This window comes from Hemitrygon akajei, chromosome 6 (genome assembly GCF_048418815.1).
Source record: "Hemitrygon akajei chromosome 6, sHemAka1.3, whole genome shotgun sequence".
Classification (NCBI taxonomy): Eukaryota; Metazoa; Chordata; class Chondrichthyes; order Myliobatiformes; family Dasyatidae; genus Hemitrygon; species Hemitrygon akajei.
In genome coordinates this window covers 96,141,405-96,156,060 of record NC_133129.1, presented here as the reverse complement: position 1 = coordinate 96,156,060, position 14,656 = coordinate 96,141,405, and the positions used below count along the sequence as shown (strand labels likewise).

General features: G+C 44.5%; 1 protein-coding gene across 5 annotated transcripts in view; it reads right to left on the bottom strand.

Moving 5' to 3' along the window:
• Positions 1 to 623: 623 nt before the first annotated feature.
• gal3st4 (galactose-3-O-sulfotransferase 4) overlaps positions 624 to 14,656 on the bottom strand; it is a 33,270-nt gene continuing 19,237 nt past the window's right edge. For all 5 annotated transcript variants that reach the window (XM_073048924.1, XM_073048925.1, XM_073048927.1 and 2 more), the window contains one exon: positions 624 to 8,027. In XM_073048924.1, the coding sequence (XP_072905025.1) occupies positions 7,215 to 8,027 (813 nt within the window). In that variant the 3' untranslated portion in view covers positions 624 to 7,214. The remainder of the gene's footprint in view (positions 8,028 to 14,656) is intronic.

Genomic DNA, 14,656 nt, shown 5'->3' with positions numbered 1-14,656 from the left:
GAGATGAGGACGCATTTCTTTTGCCAAAGGATGGGTGAATCTGGAACTCGTTGCCACATGTGGCTGTGGAGGCCAAGTCATTGGATATATTTAAAATGGAGATCAATAGGTAAGGGCATTAAAGAACACGGGCAGAAGGTAAGAGAATGGTGTTGAGAGGGAAAATAAATCAGCCTTGATAGAATGACAGAGCAGTGTTTATAGGCCTAGTTCTGCTTCTGTGTCTTATGGCTTTATGGACATCCCGACAAAGTGGATGGTCACAGTCTTTTCCCCAGGGTAGAGTAGTCTAAAACTAGAGGGGATAAATTGAAAGTAAGAGGGGAAAGAACTAAAGGATATGTGAGGGGCAAGATTTTCCACACAAAGCTATTGAGTATATGGAATGGAACAAACTGCAGAATAAAGTGGGAGGAGAGCTGGGTACTATATTTAATTTTCTCTTTCTCAGTCTTGCACTAGGTATGTTTATCTTGCTGTTTGTGTGTAATTTATGTTAAGTATGCTAACTTATGTTTGTAATGTTCTCTGCTTCTTCTTGTTCTTCTTAAACCTATCACTTCCACTGGGGCATAAGTGTCGTGGTTTTCCGTTTCTCACAGACGACCAGGAGACACAGAAGATTCTTCAAGAAGTTTTAAGCTTTAATTTGCAAACCAAAGCTGAGACAATCACTGAGCTAGTCACTGATTGCCCGCCGATCATTGTACATAGCATTTTTATAGCAATCTTCTTATCTTAATTGCATTAACTTATCCAATCATTCTATAGCTGCATATCACCTATACATGAACTAATCAATTGCTCTTGACTAGCTCTTAATTTGCCACCATTATTTCTTTCCAGTTCACATCCTGGGCCTCATTCCTGGCCACGGTTGTCTCTCAGTCAGCCTCCTTCAACATTCCATTGCCTGTTCGTATCATCCTGTCTGCCACCGTTATCTCTTCATAAGCCATTCTTTTGCATAATATATAGAGTACATTTCTGCTAATAATACACAGATATTCTTAAATGTCATAGTATATACCTAAGAATACAATATATCTAGTAAATGAATAAATGCATAGTAAATACTCAGTAGTCGTGGTTATATAGAATGCTGCTAATGCATAATATATTTTCCAATATAAGCCACTGACATCACCTCCCCAGAGTCCTCTGTCCTGGGTCAGTCTTTCAAAGGTTCCCCAGGTGTAATGTGTATTTGAAGACCCTCCCTCTCACTGCCTATGTAATTTACAGCCACAAGAGAAATAGTTTGCAAAATAGTGGCCATGAAATGCTTGTGTATGCAACAGCCAAATGTTAAGGCAATGGGGTTGTGTTAATTGGCCTGCATCAAACCAGGCAACGTGGGCTAAGTTATTTGCACCTTTGTATCTTTAGCTCAAGCAGGCAGAACACTTAGCAGATCAAACATGGTAACAGGTATAGGCAGTCAACAGTTTTTGTGTACTCAGAGACATGGTAGCATTGTGGTTAGCACCACGCAGTATAGGAAACCTGGGTTCAATTCCCAACCCTGCCTGTAGCGAGTTTGTATGTTCTCCCCATGACCATGTGTGTCTCCTCCAGGTGCTCTGATTTCCTCCCACAGTCCAAAGATGTACAAGTTGGTAGATTAATTGGTCAATGTAAATTAACCCATGATTAGGCTAGGATTAAATCGGGATTGCTAGGCAGCACGGCTCGAAGCAGCAGAAGGGCCCATTCCATGTTGTATCTCAGTAACTAAATAAACAGCCCTAACAACATTAATTTTAGGTGTCTGGGATCTCTGTCTTCAGAAGCTTTTAGATATTCTGTGTTAGTTTGTCCCTTGCAAGTGTCTCCAGAAACTTGCCTCCTTGTTTGCTGAATAAAAACTTAGGAGTCATGGAGTCATAAAAAGTACAGCATAGGAACAGGCCCTTTGGCCCATCTAGTCCGTGCTGAACCGTTTGAACTGCTCCCAGACCATAGCCCTCCATACTCCTCCCTTCCGTGTTCTTATCCAAACTTCTCTTAAATGTTCAAATTGAGCTCGACTGCACCACTTGCATTGGCAGCTCATTCCACACTCTCAGCACCTTCTGAGTGAAGAAGTTTCCCCTCATGTTGCTCTTAAAACTTTCACCTTTCACCCTTAACCAATGACCTCTAGTTGTAGTCCCACCCAGCATCTGTGGAAAAAGCCTGCTTGCATTTGCCCTATCTATACCCCTCACAATTGTATATATCTCTATTAAACATCCTTTCAGTCTTTATCTCTTTCCAAGAGATAAAGTCCTAACCTATTCAATCTTTCCTCATAACTCAGGTCTCCAATCCTGACCACACCCTTGTAAATTTTCTCTGTTGAGAAAATGTATATTTATGTTTATACTTTATAAAAATAAAATTTTTATTTCTATATCACCACCTTCATTGTCTATCCAGTTACTTCAATCCCAGTCACAACGTATACCCATCCCTCATCCTTTAGCAGCCGGACGTGGAACTGCCCACGGTGGAGTGAATGTACTGTACTGCTGCTACATAAAGCTCATTTTCTGGTTGAGTTCCCACCACCATGCACTGATTCAACACACACAAAACACTGGAGGAACTCAGCAGGTCGGGCAGCATCTATGGAGGGGAATAAACTGTTGATGTTTTAAGTTGACACCCTTGTCCTTTCAGGTTCCTTCTTTTTCAGACTGTACTGTGCCATACATGTTCAGCAACAGACACAAAACGCTGGAGGAACTCAGCAGGTCAGGCAGCATCTACGTTGTTCCTTTCTGCGCCTAGTGGTACATCAGGTGTCACTTTTTGATGCTTCCATTGAATTTGTCCTTTTTTACGAGGCCGAGTTGCTAGCTGGGCAATCAACCCAGCGTGGTTGGTGAAGCGTGCAAGGAGCTGGCCACATTCGAACGTGGTACCACTCGCCTTGAAGGCCAACACTGGTGGCAGTACACCACTGGCCAGCTGGCAGCATCTTTGTAGAGGAATAAACCAAGGAAGTTTTGGGCCAAAACCCTTTCTCAGAACTGGAAGGGAAGGAGGCAGGCGGCAGAGTAAGAAGGTGGGGGGGGGGGGGAGGGGAAGGAGTACGAGTTGATTGGTGATAGGTGAAGCCAGGTGAGGGGGAGGTAGGTGGGTGAGGGAGGGGGATGAAGTAAGATGGAAGGTGAGGTGAAAGAGATAAAGGGCTGAAGAAGAAGGAATTTTATAGGAGAGGATATTGGACTATGGGGAGGAAGGGAAGGAGGCGGGGTATTCGAGGGAGGTGATGAGCAGGTGAGAAGGGGTAAGAGGGGAGCTAGGATGGAAAAAGAGAGGGGGGGGGAGAGAAAATACCGGAAGTTAAAGAAAACGATGCTTGTGCCATCTGATTGGTGCCTACCCCAGATGGTACCTGACATCCTTGGGAGGTCTGGAAATGAGCTGGAAGCCCTGTGAAGCAAGGTGCCAGTGGAGACAAGTTCCTGAGGAAGGATTCATGGATGTGGTAGTGAATCTTTACATTTTATATACTTCCCAAGTCTGAGAACCACCGCGCTATCATGCCCTATTGTTAATTCAATGGATATTAGACTTTATAGAAGGCTGAATTCCCACGCCACCAGGTCCAAGAAAGCTACTTCGTTAGAACCATTTGGTTCCTATTCATGAACCCAAACCCAGTGAGTACTGAGGTGACAGGGTTCGGGTCCTACTGTGGGCATTACCCAGTGGTTGGACAAATTAAACGGCAGGCTGGATGGATTGAAGAGGCAGGGTGTCGGGACCAGAGGCAACAGGTTGAGCCGGTTCTGCTCGCTGCTCTGCAAAGTTCACTGCTCTCTCCGTGGCTGCAAGCCTGCTCTGGCCGCTCCGGGCTTTGCATCTGCATACTCTGCAACAAATGGCCCCCTATTGTGTGATGAACTGAGGCCGAGGCTTTCGGCCTGCTCCGGGCTTTCTGTCTATGGATTCACTTTCGTTCTGAATGCTGTTGCTTGCTTTTATTGTTTGCACGGTGTGTGTGTGTTTTCTCGTGTCTTTGTTGGGTCTTTTATTTAAATGGATTCTTTTGGGTTTCTTGTTTTGTGGCTGCCTATAAGCAGACAAAGCACAAGTTGTATAATTTATACATATTTAGATAATAAATGTACTTTGAACTGCTGTTTAGTAACAGTGTGACCACTTTGCACTAGGTTATTTTTGTTCTAATTGTGTTCTTTCTTGTGAAAATTATGTATATTTTATGTTAATTAATGTATAATTTTATGTATAATTATAATTCACGCTTTTGTGAATGCTTTGTATACTGTGTATCTGTACATTCCTGTGCTTTAAACTTAAACCTCTTTCTCACATTGATATATGACTCTTGAATGTTCGAGTTTTTGTTGCATATCACACCAATGCAGCACAGCAAATTCCTAATACACGCAAATGTGTATGCTAAATAAAATCATATATAACCATATAACAACTACAGCATGGAAACAGGCCATTTCGGCCCTTCTAGTCCATGCTGAATGTTTACTCTCATCTAGTCACACCTACCTGCACTCAGCCCATAATCCTCCATTCCTTTCCTGTCCATATACCTATCCAATTTTACTTTTGTTACGAAGGATGAACAGCTCTGATGGGCAGAAGGGTACAGAGTTGCCCATATCCCCCCCACCCCCCGGGAGAATTACAAACCATTACTGTTGCCATGCTGCTAATGAGAGAGAAAGAGATGGAACAAAAACATGCCAGAATATCTGCTACTGATAAGAGATAACACCGGGAGAGAGAGACTTGTTGTTCCACCATATTATGACTCCTGAAGGACTTATGGCTCCAGAGAGGGCTGTTTACTTGGTACCATTCTGTTCATTAAAATTCCTCAGTGGACAGCCGGAGTGGGCTGGTTTGATGGACTAAGCCATTCAAAACTGATTGACACCTGAGACCCCGTGAGTAGGGATAAAAGTGAGGTCTGAGGAGACACCCCTCAGACGCACCAGGAGACACACTAGTGAGCAGTGCTTAAGTGTTGGAACCCACGAGAAGGTGTGGGGCATCGGAGACCGAACGAAGGATCGGTCAATTTTAACTCACAGTGTTTATAGCGAGACCGGTGGGGGCTTGTGTGTGTGTCCACCCTTGCCTGGGTGACGAGTCCACTATAGACGAACGGTCTAGCTAAAGGACAGAGGGGTCATACCTGAATGGACACAACAACACATCGACAGATCAAGAACGTAAAGGAAGGTTTGACTGACTGTAGCTGTCACTGTTTGCTCGTCCTCTCTCTCTCTCTCTCCCTCCAACTGTTACAACAAAAGAACCAACAACTACCTCAGCCTACATGAACTGAACTGAACTTTATACTTTCCCATGATAATTCATTATCCCCTAGACAACGATAGAGCTTCTTTATTATTGATTATTATTATACCCACATTTTTAGGTTTAGTATTGCTAACGTGTATTATCTGTATATTTGCATTGTTGATATTGATTTGTATATTTTACTAATAAACACTGTTTTGAAAATAGTACCAGACTCCAACGGATACTTCTATCTTCGCTGGTAAGACACCCAGTTACGGGGTATGTAACACTTCAAATGACAAAATCGAACCTCCCTCTACCACTTCTACTGGAAGCTCATTCCACACAGCTACCACTCTCTGAGTAAAGAAGTTACCCCTCCTGTTACCCATAAACTTTTGCCCCTTAACTCTCAACTCATGTCCTCTTGTTTGAATCTCCCCTACTCTCACTGGAAAAAGCCTATCCACGTCAACTCTGTCTACCCCCCTCATAATTTTAAATACCTCTATCAAGTCCCCCCTCAACCTTCTACGTTCCAAAGAATAAAGACCTAACTTGTTCAACCTTTCTCTGTAACTTAGGTGCTGAAACCCAGGTAACATTCTAGTAAATCTCCTCTGTACTCTCTCTATTTTGTTGACATCTTTCCTATAAGTCAGTAACCAGAACTGTACACAATACTCCAAATTTGGCCTCACCAATGCATTGTACAATTTTAACATTACATCCCAACTCCTATGCTTAGTGCTCTGATTTATAAAGGCCAGCATACCAAAAGCTTTCCTCACCACCCTATCCACACGAGATTCCACCTTCAGGGAACTATGCACTATTATTCCTAGATCACTCTGTTCTACTGCATTCTTCAATGCCCTACCATTTACCATGTGTGTCCTGTTTTGATTATTCCCACCAAAATGTAGCACCTCACACTTATCAGCATTAAACTCCATCTGCCATCTTTCAGCCCACTCTTCTAACTGGCCTAAATCTTTCTGCAAGCTTTGAAAACCTACTTCATTATCTACATTCTCTTAGTATCATCTGCATATTACTAATCCAATTTACCACCCCATCATCCAGATCAAATCGATCCTTGTCACGTGCCTGTGATGCTGCTGTGTGTTAGCTTTTCAGTGCACCTGTGCATACGTGGACTCGTGCAGATGATAGTAAACTTTATGTTGACTTTGTGATTATTCTATATTTTTGAAAGCTGGCAGGATAAAAATATTCCCATACGAAGATTGCAACCAAGGTTTCAGGAAATGGAATGCAGAAACCACGAAGTCATTAACCACACCCATTGAATTGCAATGTTGCTCTAACCTTGGCATAAATAGATGATAATTTGGAATCAGCAGTACTGTGGTACATATACCATACAGCTAGGTGCCCAAGACTTTTGCACAGTACTGTGGTGATTTTATGTATTACACTGTACTCCTGCCACCAAAAAACACATTTCATGACATATGTGACTGATGATAAACTTGATTCTGATCTGGGTCTCTATTGTGGACTGTGTGTGGGGAGGAGGGAATCATGGTTGGGAAAAGGGGAAGGGAGAGGGAAGGGAGCGTGAAGCACTGGAGATACATTCTGAAATGATCAATAAACCCATTGTTTGGAATAAACGACCTAGCCTGGTGTCTCAGGGCTGGGTGTGTCTGCACCCTCCCCTGGCACTGCTTCTCTGCCACCTGTCCCACACCCCTCCCGCGGTGCTCCACCCTCACCATTCCCAACATCCTTTGTTCCCACCAGGTTTACAAACACACTCTCTACTCCACATTGACAAATACGGTACAGTGCGAAAGTCTTAGGCACTCTAGTTATATGTACAGAACAGGCCTAAGACTTTTGCACAATATTGTACTTCCCGGATAAAAGAAGGCTTTGGGTCTATAATCTTTCGTGTTAATGTCTCAAACATGAGCTGGCGATGCCTGAATGGTTTTCCCACCAGGAGCTGTCGGAAAGAACTTGGCATCCAACAGGTCTTTGTATTGGAGTTCAGGCATGACCATGCGAAGGCACGTCTCCTTGGTGTCGCCGTCGAGCTCCGGGTTCAAGTTGTAGCCCACAATCTGCGCGCCTCTATATTGGAGAGGTTTGAGCCTTTTGTCCCGGATTTGCCTGGTGTTTACCGGCCTGCCTCCCTCCAGGCAGAGCTCCTCCATCTTCTTGCGTGTCTGCTGCAGAACAAGCATGTCGTCTGCCATTCTTTTCCGGCCGTATCGCTCCACCTTTCGCCAGAAGGTCTTGTTGAAGTGCAAGTAGAGATTCCAGTCCAGGGAGTTCCAAGCCCTGATACGATCTGCGTCCACCCTAGACAGCACCTTCACACTGTCCTGGCTTCTGGCATTCAGCCTGAAGGAGACCACGTCATTGAGTTCCCAGCACAGGGCGTCCTTCAGCAGGACCATCGACTCATCGAAGTACTCCGAGATGAGGATGAGGTGGAACATACCCCTGATCTCACTCAGGACGGACTCCACATAATCCTCCGTGTTGTTGGTGTTGTGGTTGAAGCCGAAGTCGAACCACATGGGGTTCTTGGCATAGTGGCTGCTGAAGGCAGATGGGGTGTAGTATCTCCATGGCTCGGCCAGGAACTGCTCCAGGGAACATACCTTCAGGAATGCCTCTTTGTAATAGTTGAAGGAAGACTCTGCCAAGGTCACTGGGTCGCGCAAGATGGAGAAGTAAAAGGTCCCAGGTGGCATCAACTTCTCGATCTAGAAAAGACAAAACAAAATGTGTGATTCGGACGTCACTCACTTTAGCTAGTGTCGCTTCTTCCTTCTCCCCTCAGGCAGAAGATACAAAAGACCGAAAGCACGTGGCATCAGGCACAAGGTCAGCTTCTATCCCACTGTTAAGCTCTCAGTCCTGATTGCTCAGTGAGGTGGGTTGGATACTCCCCACCCAGGGGAATTTCCATGCTGGAGCTCCCTTGGTGGGTTGCCTTGAAGATTTAGAACAGGACAGCACACAAGCAGGCCCTTTGGCCCACAATGTCTCTGCTGAATATCTGAGGTCTCTGTCGGTCAGGGTTGACCATGGATGTTGCGTCCTAGCTGTCTAGATGAGCAAGCTAGGACAGTACACTGCAGAGGGAAAGCTGTTGCCCGTACAGCAGGAGTCCCCTCCCCATGCCCCACGGCAGAGACCGATACAGTTTGGGACCAGCAGCAGGAGTTGACAGTCGGCATTGAGCTCAACGTAGGGCTGCCTCAGGGACTCCAGCTCTGGATATTTCCTTCGGGGTTCACTCCTGAAGCCTTGCCCATGAGTGGGTACAGCTGCAAGGCAGCAGACGTTTGAGATCAGAGGCTTCCTCCTAGATGAGCTGCCAACCACGGCTGATGAGCCCCATCTGCCCGAAGCGACTAGTTTAAAGGTGCCAGTAACCCACCTTCGCCCCTTCTCCTGTCTGTAGCAACAGTTCCATTGGGCTTAGTAGCTAAGCCACACGTGAAAGCCAGGAGCTGGACTTGTCAGAGACTGTTTGAGGTGCACGCCATTGGGAGCATTTAATTGGTAGTGGGAGCTTGTCCCCCATTACCACCCCGGTTATAGCAAATCTGAGCTTGCTGAATGTAATACTGAATTAAACAAAATCCCTTCTACCCGTACATGCTCCTTTTCCTTCATTCCCTGAATACTCATCTCACTGCCTCTCCTATCAGATTCCTCCTTCCTGGGCCTATAGATGAAGCAGTCAAGAAAGCAGTCAACATCATCAAAGACCCCATTCTCTTTCATTCCCTCTCCCAGGGCAGAAGATACAAAAGTCTGAAAGCACCTACCACCATGGTGAAGGACAGCTCCTATCCTGCTGTTATCAGACACTGGATCGGACCTCTTGCACAGTAAGATGGAGTTCTGATTTTTGAGCTCACAATCTACCTCATTATGATCATGAACTTTATTGTTTATAAATAATACTGAGAAATTGTTTGTTCGTTATGTGCTGTGTTGTTTGATGTGGGTGATCATGGTCTTTCCATGACCATGATTGATCTTGGCAAATTTTTCCACAGAAGTGGTTTTCCATTGGCTTCTTCTAGGCAGTGTCATTACAAAAGGGATGATGTCAGCCATGATCAATACTGTTCAGAGATTGTCTGCCTGGGATCAGTGGTCGCATAAACAGAGCTTATGATATACACCGGCTGCTCGTACGACCATCCATCACCTGCTCCCATGGCTTCACGTCACACTGATCAGGCGGCTGGGGGGAGGAGGGGCTAAGCAGGTGCTACAACTTGCCGAAGGGTGACTTGCAGTTTAGTGGAGAGATAGAGCACCTTATAATAGTTAAAAAGACAATCTGAGAAACAAATTGTGTACTTAAATTGAATACAGAACTAGAACACCATCAATTCTACTACAGTACTATAAAACTGTGTATTAGATCTTAACGTTATCAACAGAGGAATTCATCCTGTGTATGCAAAGAATAAAATCAGCACGGACACCCAGTGAAAATAACGGACTGCCTTCACACAATACTGTCCTCCCTTCTTCTCTCTTTTTTCCATTCTCCATTCTGGCTCCCCTTCCCTTTTCTTCATCTGCCAATCGCCTCCCTCTTGTACCCCTTCCACTTGCCTTTCTTCCACGGTCCACTGTCCCCTCCTATTACATTCTTTCTTATTCCACCTTCTGCCATTTCCACTGATTGCCAGTGCTGTGAAGCATTGTATTAACTGCTACTATTCTGCTGTGCAATAACAACTATTAAAAGATACTTTATAGGTACGCAGATAGAAAAAGGTTAGAAGGTTATGGGACAACTTGGGCGAATGGGCCTAGAATGAGCCACACACACAAAATGCTGGAGGAACCCAGCATTCAGGCAGCCTCTATGGAGTCAATGTTTTTGGCCAAGACTCTTCTCCTATCAGATTCCTTCTTCTTCAGCACTTTGTCTCTTCCACCTATCACCTCCCAGCTTCTTACTGCATCCCCCTCACCAGCTTGTACTCCTCCCCCTCCCCCCACCTTCTTATTCCAGCTTCTTCCTTCGTCCTTTCCTGTCCTGATGAAGGATCACGGTCCAAAACGTCGACTGTTCATTCACTTCCATAGATGCTGCTGAGTTCCTCCAGCATTTTGTGTGTTATTCTGTATGGAACGATCTGCCTGAGTGGTGCACAAATTAAAGCTTTTCTCTGTATCTTGGTAGGTGTGACAATAATAAACCAGTTTCAATGGGAAGGAAAAGGTCAAAAACATCAGATCTTCAAACTGAGTTACTTATAGAAATTGAAGGACTTTGATTAACATGTCTTTGTTAAAGTAATAATTCTCTTGCTGTAGAATTTATAGAACATAAAGTAGAATGCTACTTTTTTGATGAAACCACACTACTTTTCTTTAACTTGTATTTTAATTTCACTATTATGTGTATACACACACACACGTACTTACAGTAATTCACGGTTTTTCTCTATAATTAGTATTGCAATGTACTGTTGCTGAAAAGGCAACAAATTTCACGACATATGCTGGTGATATTAAACCTCATTCCGATTCTTGTATAGGCCCTTTAGCCCACAATATTGTGCTGACCTGTATAAACCTACTCCGCCATCAACCTTCCTTCCTGCACAGCCCATAACCCTCCATTTTCCTTTTGTCCATGCGCTTTTCTGCCTTCTTAAAATATCTTTGTTGTACCTCCACCCCCAAGTGGTGCCCTCCAGGCACCTACTACTCTCTGCGTTATAAAAAAAAGACTACCTCCGACATCTCCCTGAAACTTCCCTGCAATCGTCTTAAAAGTAGATCCTCCGGTGCTGGCCATTGCCTCCCTATGAGAAAGGGGCCTACTCTCCACTCTATCGATGCCTGTCATCATCTTCTACACCTCTCATCCTCCTTCACCCCAGCTCACTCAACCTATCCTCATAAGACGTGCTCTCTAATCCAGGTATCATCTTGGAAAATCTCTTCTGCACCCAAAGCTTCCACATGCTTCCTATAATAAGATGACTAGAACTGAACACAATATTCCAAGTGTGGTCTACCTGGAGAGTAGGAGCCATGTATCTGTTCTCTCTCTGCATTGTATTACGTGCTACAGGGTTGATTATGGTGACAAGTCACGTGAGTTGGGCGGGGTGGTAAAATCGAAGGGAATAAGTCACATATTTGTGCTTTGTTTGTGCAGTTCGGGGTTGGGGACCGATGTATGTCGTATCATTTGCTGACCGCTCAATTACGCTTAACTTAGGTACTCGTAAGTTTCTTCAGCAAGACCAAAGAGCTGATTGTGAACTTCAGGAAGGGTAAGACGAAAGAGCACAAACTAGTCCTCATCGAGGGATCAGAAGTTGAGAGAGTGAGCCGTTTCAAGTTCCTGGGTGTCAATATCTCTGAAGACCTAACTTGGATGCAACGAGGATGCAGCAAGGGGATTTACAAGGATGTTGCCTGATTTGGAGAGCATGCCTTATGAGAATAGGTTGAGTGAACTCAGCCTTTTCTCTTTGGAGTGATGGAGGATGAGAGATGACCTGACAGAGGTATATAAGATGAGAGGCATTGATTGTGTGCATAGCCAGAGGCTTTTTCCCAGGGCTGAAATGGCTAACACAAGGGGGCACAGGTTTAAGGTGCTTGTAAAAAGGTACAGGGGTGATGTCAGGGGTAAATTTTTCACACAGAGAGTGGTGAGTGCATGGAATGCACTGGCAGCGACAGTGGTAGAGGCGGATACAATAGGGTCTTTTAAGAGTCTGTTAGATAGGTAGATTGAGCTTAGAAAAATAGAGGGCTATGCGGTAGGGAAACTCTAGGCAGTTTCTAGAGTAGTTTACATGGTCAGTATGACATTGTGGACCGAAGGGCCTGTATTGTGCCGTAGATTTCTGTGATTCTATGCTAACTATAATTAATCTAAGACAGTGGCTATATTTCATTTGGAGTTTGAGGAGATTTAGTTTGTCAAACTAAAACCCAAAAAAACTTTCACAAATCCTCTCTCTGGCTATCCATCCCATAGGATGACGATGGTTCCTTTCAGTCAGTTAGTGGGGTTTGATATGTACCATGGAGAGCACTCTGACTGGCTGCATCATTGTGTGGTATGTGGGGGGGGGGGAGGTGGGGGCAGGTGGCTACTGCTCAAGATTGAAATAAATTGCAGAAACTAGTAAACTTCATCAGTTCTGTCATGGGTACTCTGCAATATCCAAGACATCTTCAAGGAGTGGTGCCTTAGGAAGGTGATGTCCAATATTAAGGACCCCCACAACCCAGGACATGCCCTCTTCACACTGTTACTGCTGGGTAGGAGGTACAGAAGCCTGAAGACACTCACTCAGCGATTATGGAACAGCTTCTCCCCCTCTGTCATCGATTCTGACTGGACATTGTACCCATGAACTACATTTATGCACTGTATTTTTATTTCTGTTATATTGCAGTATTTATTTTAACTTAACTATTAAATAGACATGTATATACTTTCAGTAATTCGGTGTTTTTCTCTATATTTATTTATCATGTATTTCACTGCACTGTTGCCGCTACGTTAATAAATTTCATGACGTATGCCGGTGATATTAAACCTGATTCTGATTCAAGACTGGATATTTGCTAATTGCTAATAAAGGATTGAATACATGTCTTCGACTTTGGAACAATCATTATTGGAGCTGAGAGCACATCTTGCAAGTATAACAAATCCATGGGGTCTCCAGCAGTGGCAATTGTTTTGATTAGAATTGGCCACTACCTAGAGTTTTATAGAGCTCTCGGCTCTCAGACAGACAGACATACTTTATTGATCTCGAGGGAAATTGGGTTTTGTTACAGTCACACCAACCAAGAATAGTATAGAAATATAGCAATATAAAAACATAAATAATTAAATAATAAGTAAATTATGCCAAGTGGAAATGTCCAGGAGCAGCCTATTGGCTCAGTGTGTCTGTCTATTGCCTCTGAGGGAGGAGCTGTAAAGTTTGATGGCCACAGACAGGAATGACTTCCTATGACACTCAGTGTTGCACCTAAGTGGAATGAGTCTCTGGCTGAATGAACTCCTGTGCCTAACCAGTACATTATGCAGTGGATGGGAGACATTGTCCAAGATGGCATGCAACTTGGACACCATCTTCTTTTCAGACACCACCGTCAGAGAGTCCAGTTCCACCCCCACAACATCACTGGCCTTACAATAGACAATAGACAATAGACAATAGGTGCAGAAGTAGACCATTCGGCCCTTCGAGCCTGCACCACCATTTTGAGATCATGGCTGAACAACTACTATCAATACCCGGTTCCTGCCTTGTCCCCATATCCCTTGATTCCCCTATCCATAAGATACCTATCTAGCTCCTTCTTGAAAGCATCCAGAGAATTGGCCTCCACTACCTTCCGAGGCAGTGCATTCCACACCCCCACAACTCTCTGGGAGAAGAAGTTTTTCCTTAACTCTGTCCTAAATGACCTACCCCTTATTCTCAAACCATGCCCTCTGGTACTGGACTCTCCCAGCATCTGGAACATATTTCCTGCCTCTATCTTGTCCAATCCCTTAATAATCTTATATGTTTCAATCAGATCCCCTCTCAATCTCCTTAAGCCCAGTCTCTCTAACCTCTCTGCGTAAGACAGTCCAGACATCCCAGGAATTAACCTCGTGAATCTACGCTGCACTTCCTCTACAGCCAGGATGTCCTTCCTTAACCCTGGAGACCAAAACTGTACACAATACTCCAGGTGTGGTCTCACCAGGGCTCCGTACAAATGCAAGAGGATTTCCTTGCTCTTGTACTCAATTCCCTTTGTAATAAAGGCCAACATTCCATTAGCCTTCTTCACTGCCTGCTGCACTTGCTCATTCACCTTCAGTGACTGATGAACAAGGACTCCGAGATCTCTTTGTATTTCTCCCTTACCCAACTCTACACCGTTCAGATAATAATCTGCCTTCCTGTTCTTACTCCCAAAGTGGATAACCTCACACTTATTCACATTAAACGTCATCTGCCAAGTATCTGCCCACTCACCCAGCCTATCCAAGTCACCCTGAATTCTCCTAACATCCTCATCACATGTCACACTGCCACCCAGCTTAGTATCATCAGCAAATTTGCTGATGTTATTTTCTATGCCTTCATCCAAATCATTAACGTAAATGGTAAACAGCTGTGGTCCCAATACCGAGCCCTGTGGCACCCCACTAGTCACCACCTGCCATTCCGAGAAACACCCATTCACCGCTACCCTTTGCTTTCTATCTGCCAACCAGTTTTCTATCCATGTCAATGCCTTCCCCCCGATGCCCTGAGCTTTGATTTTACCCACCAATTTTCTATGTGGGACCTTATCAAATGCCTTCTGA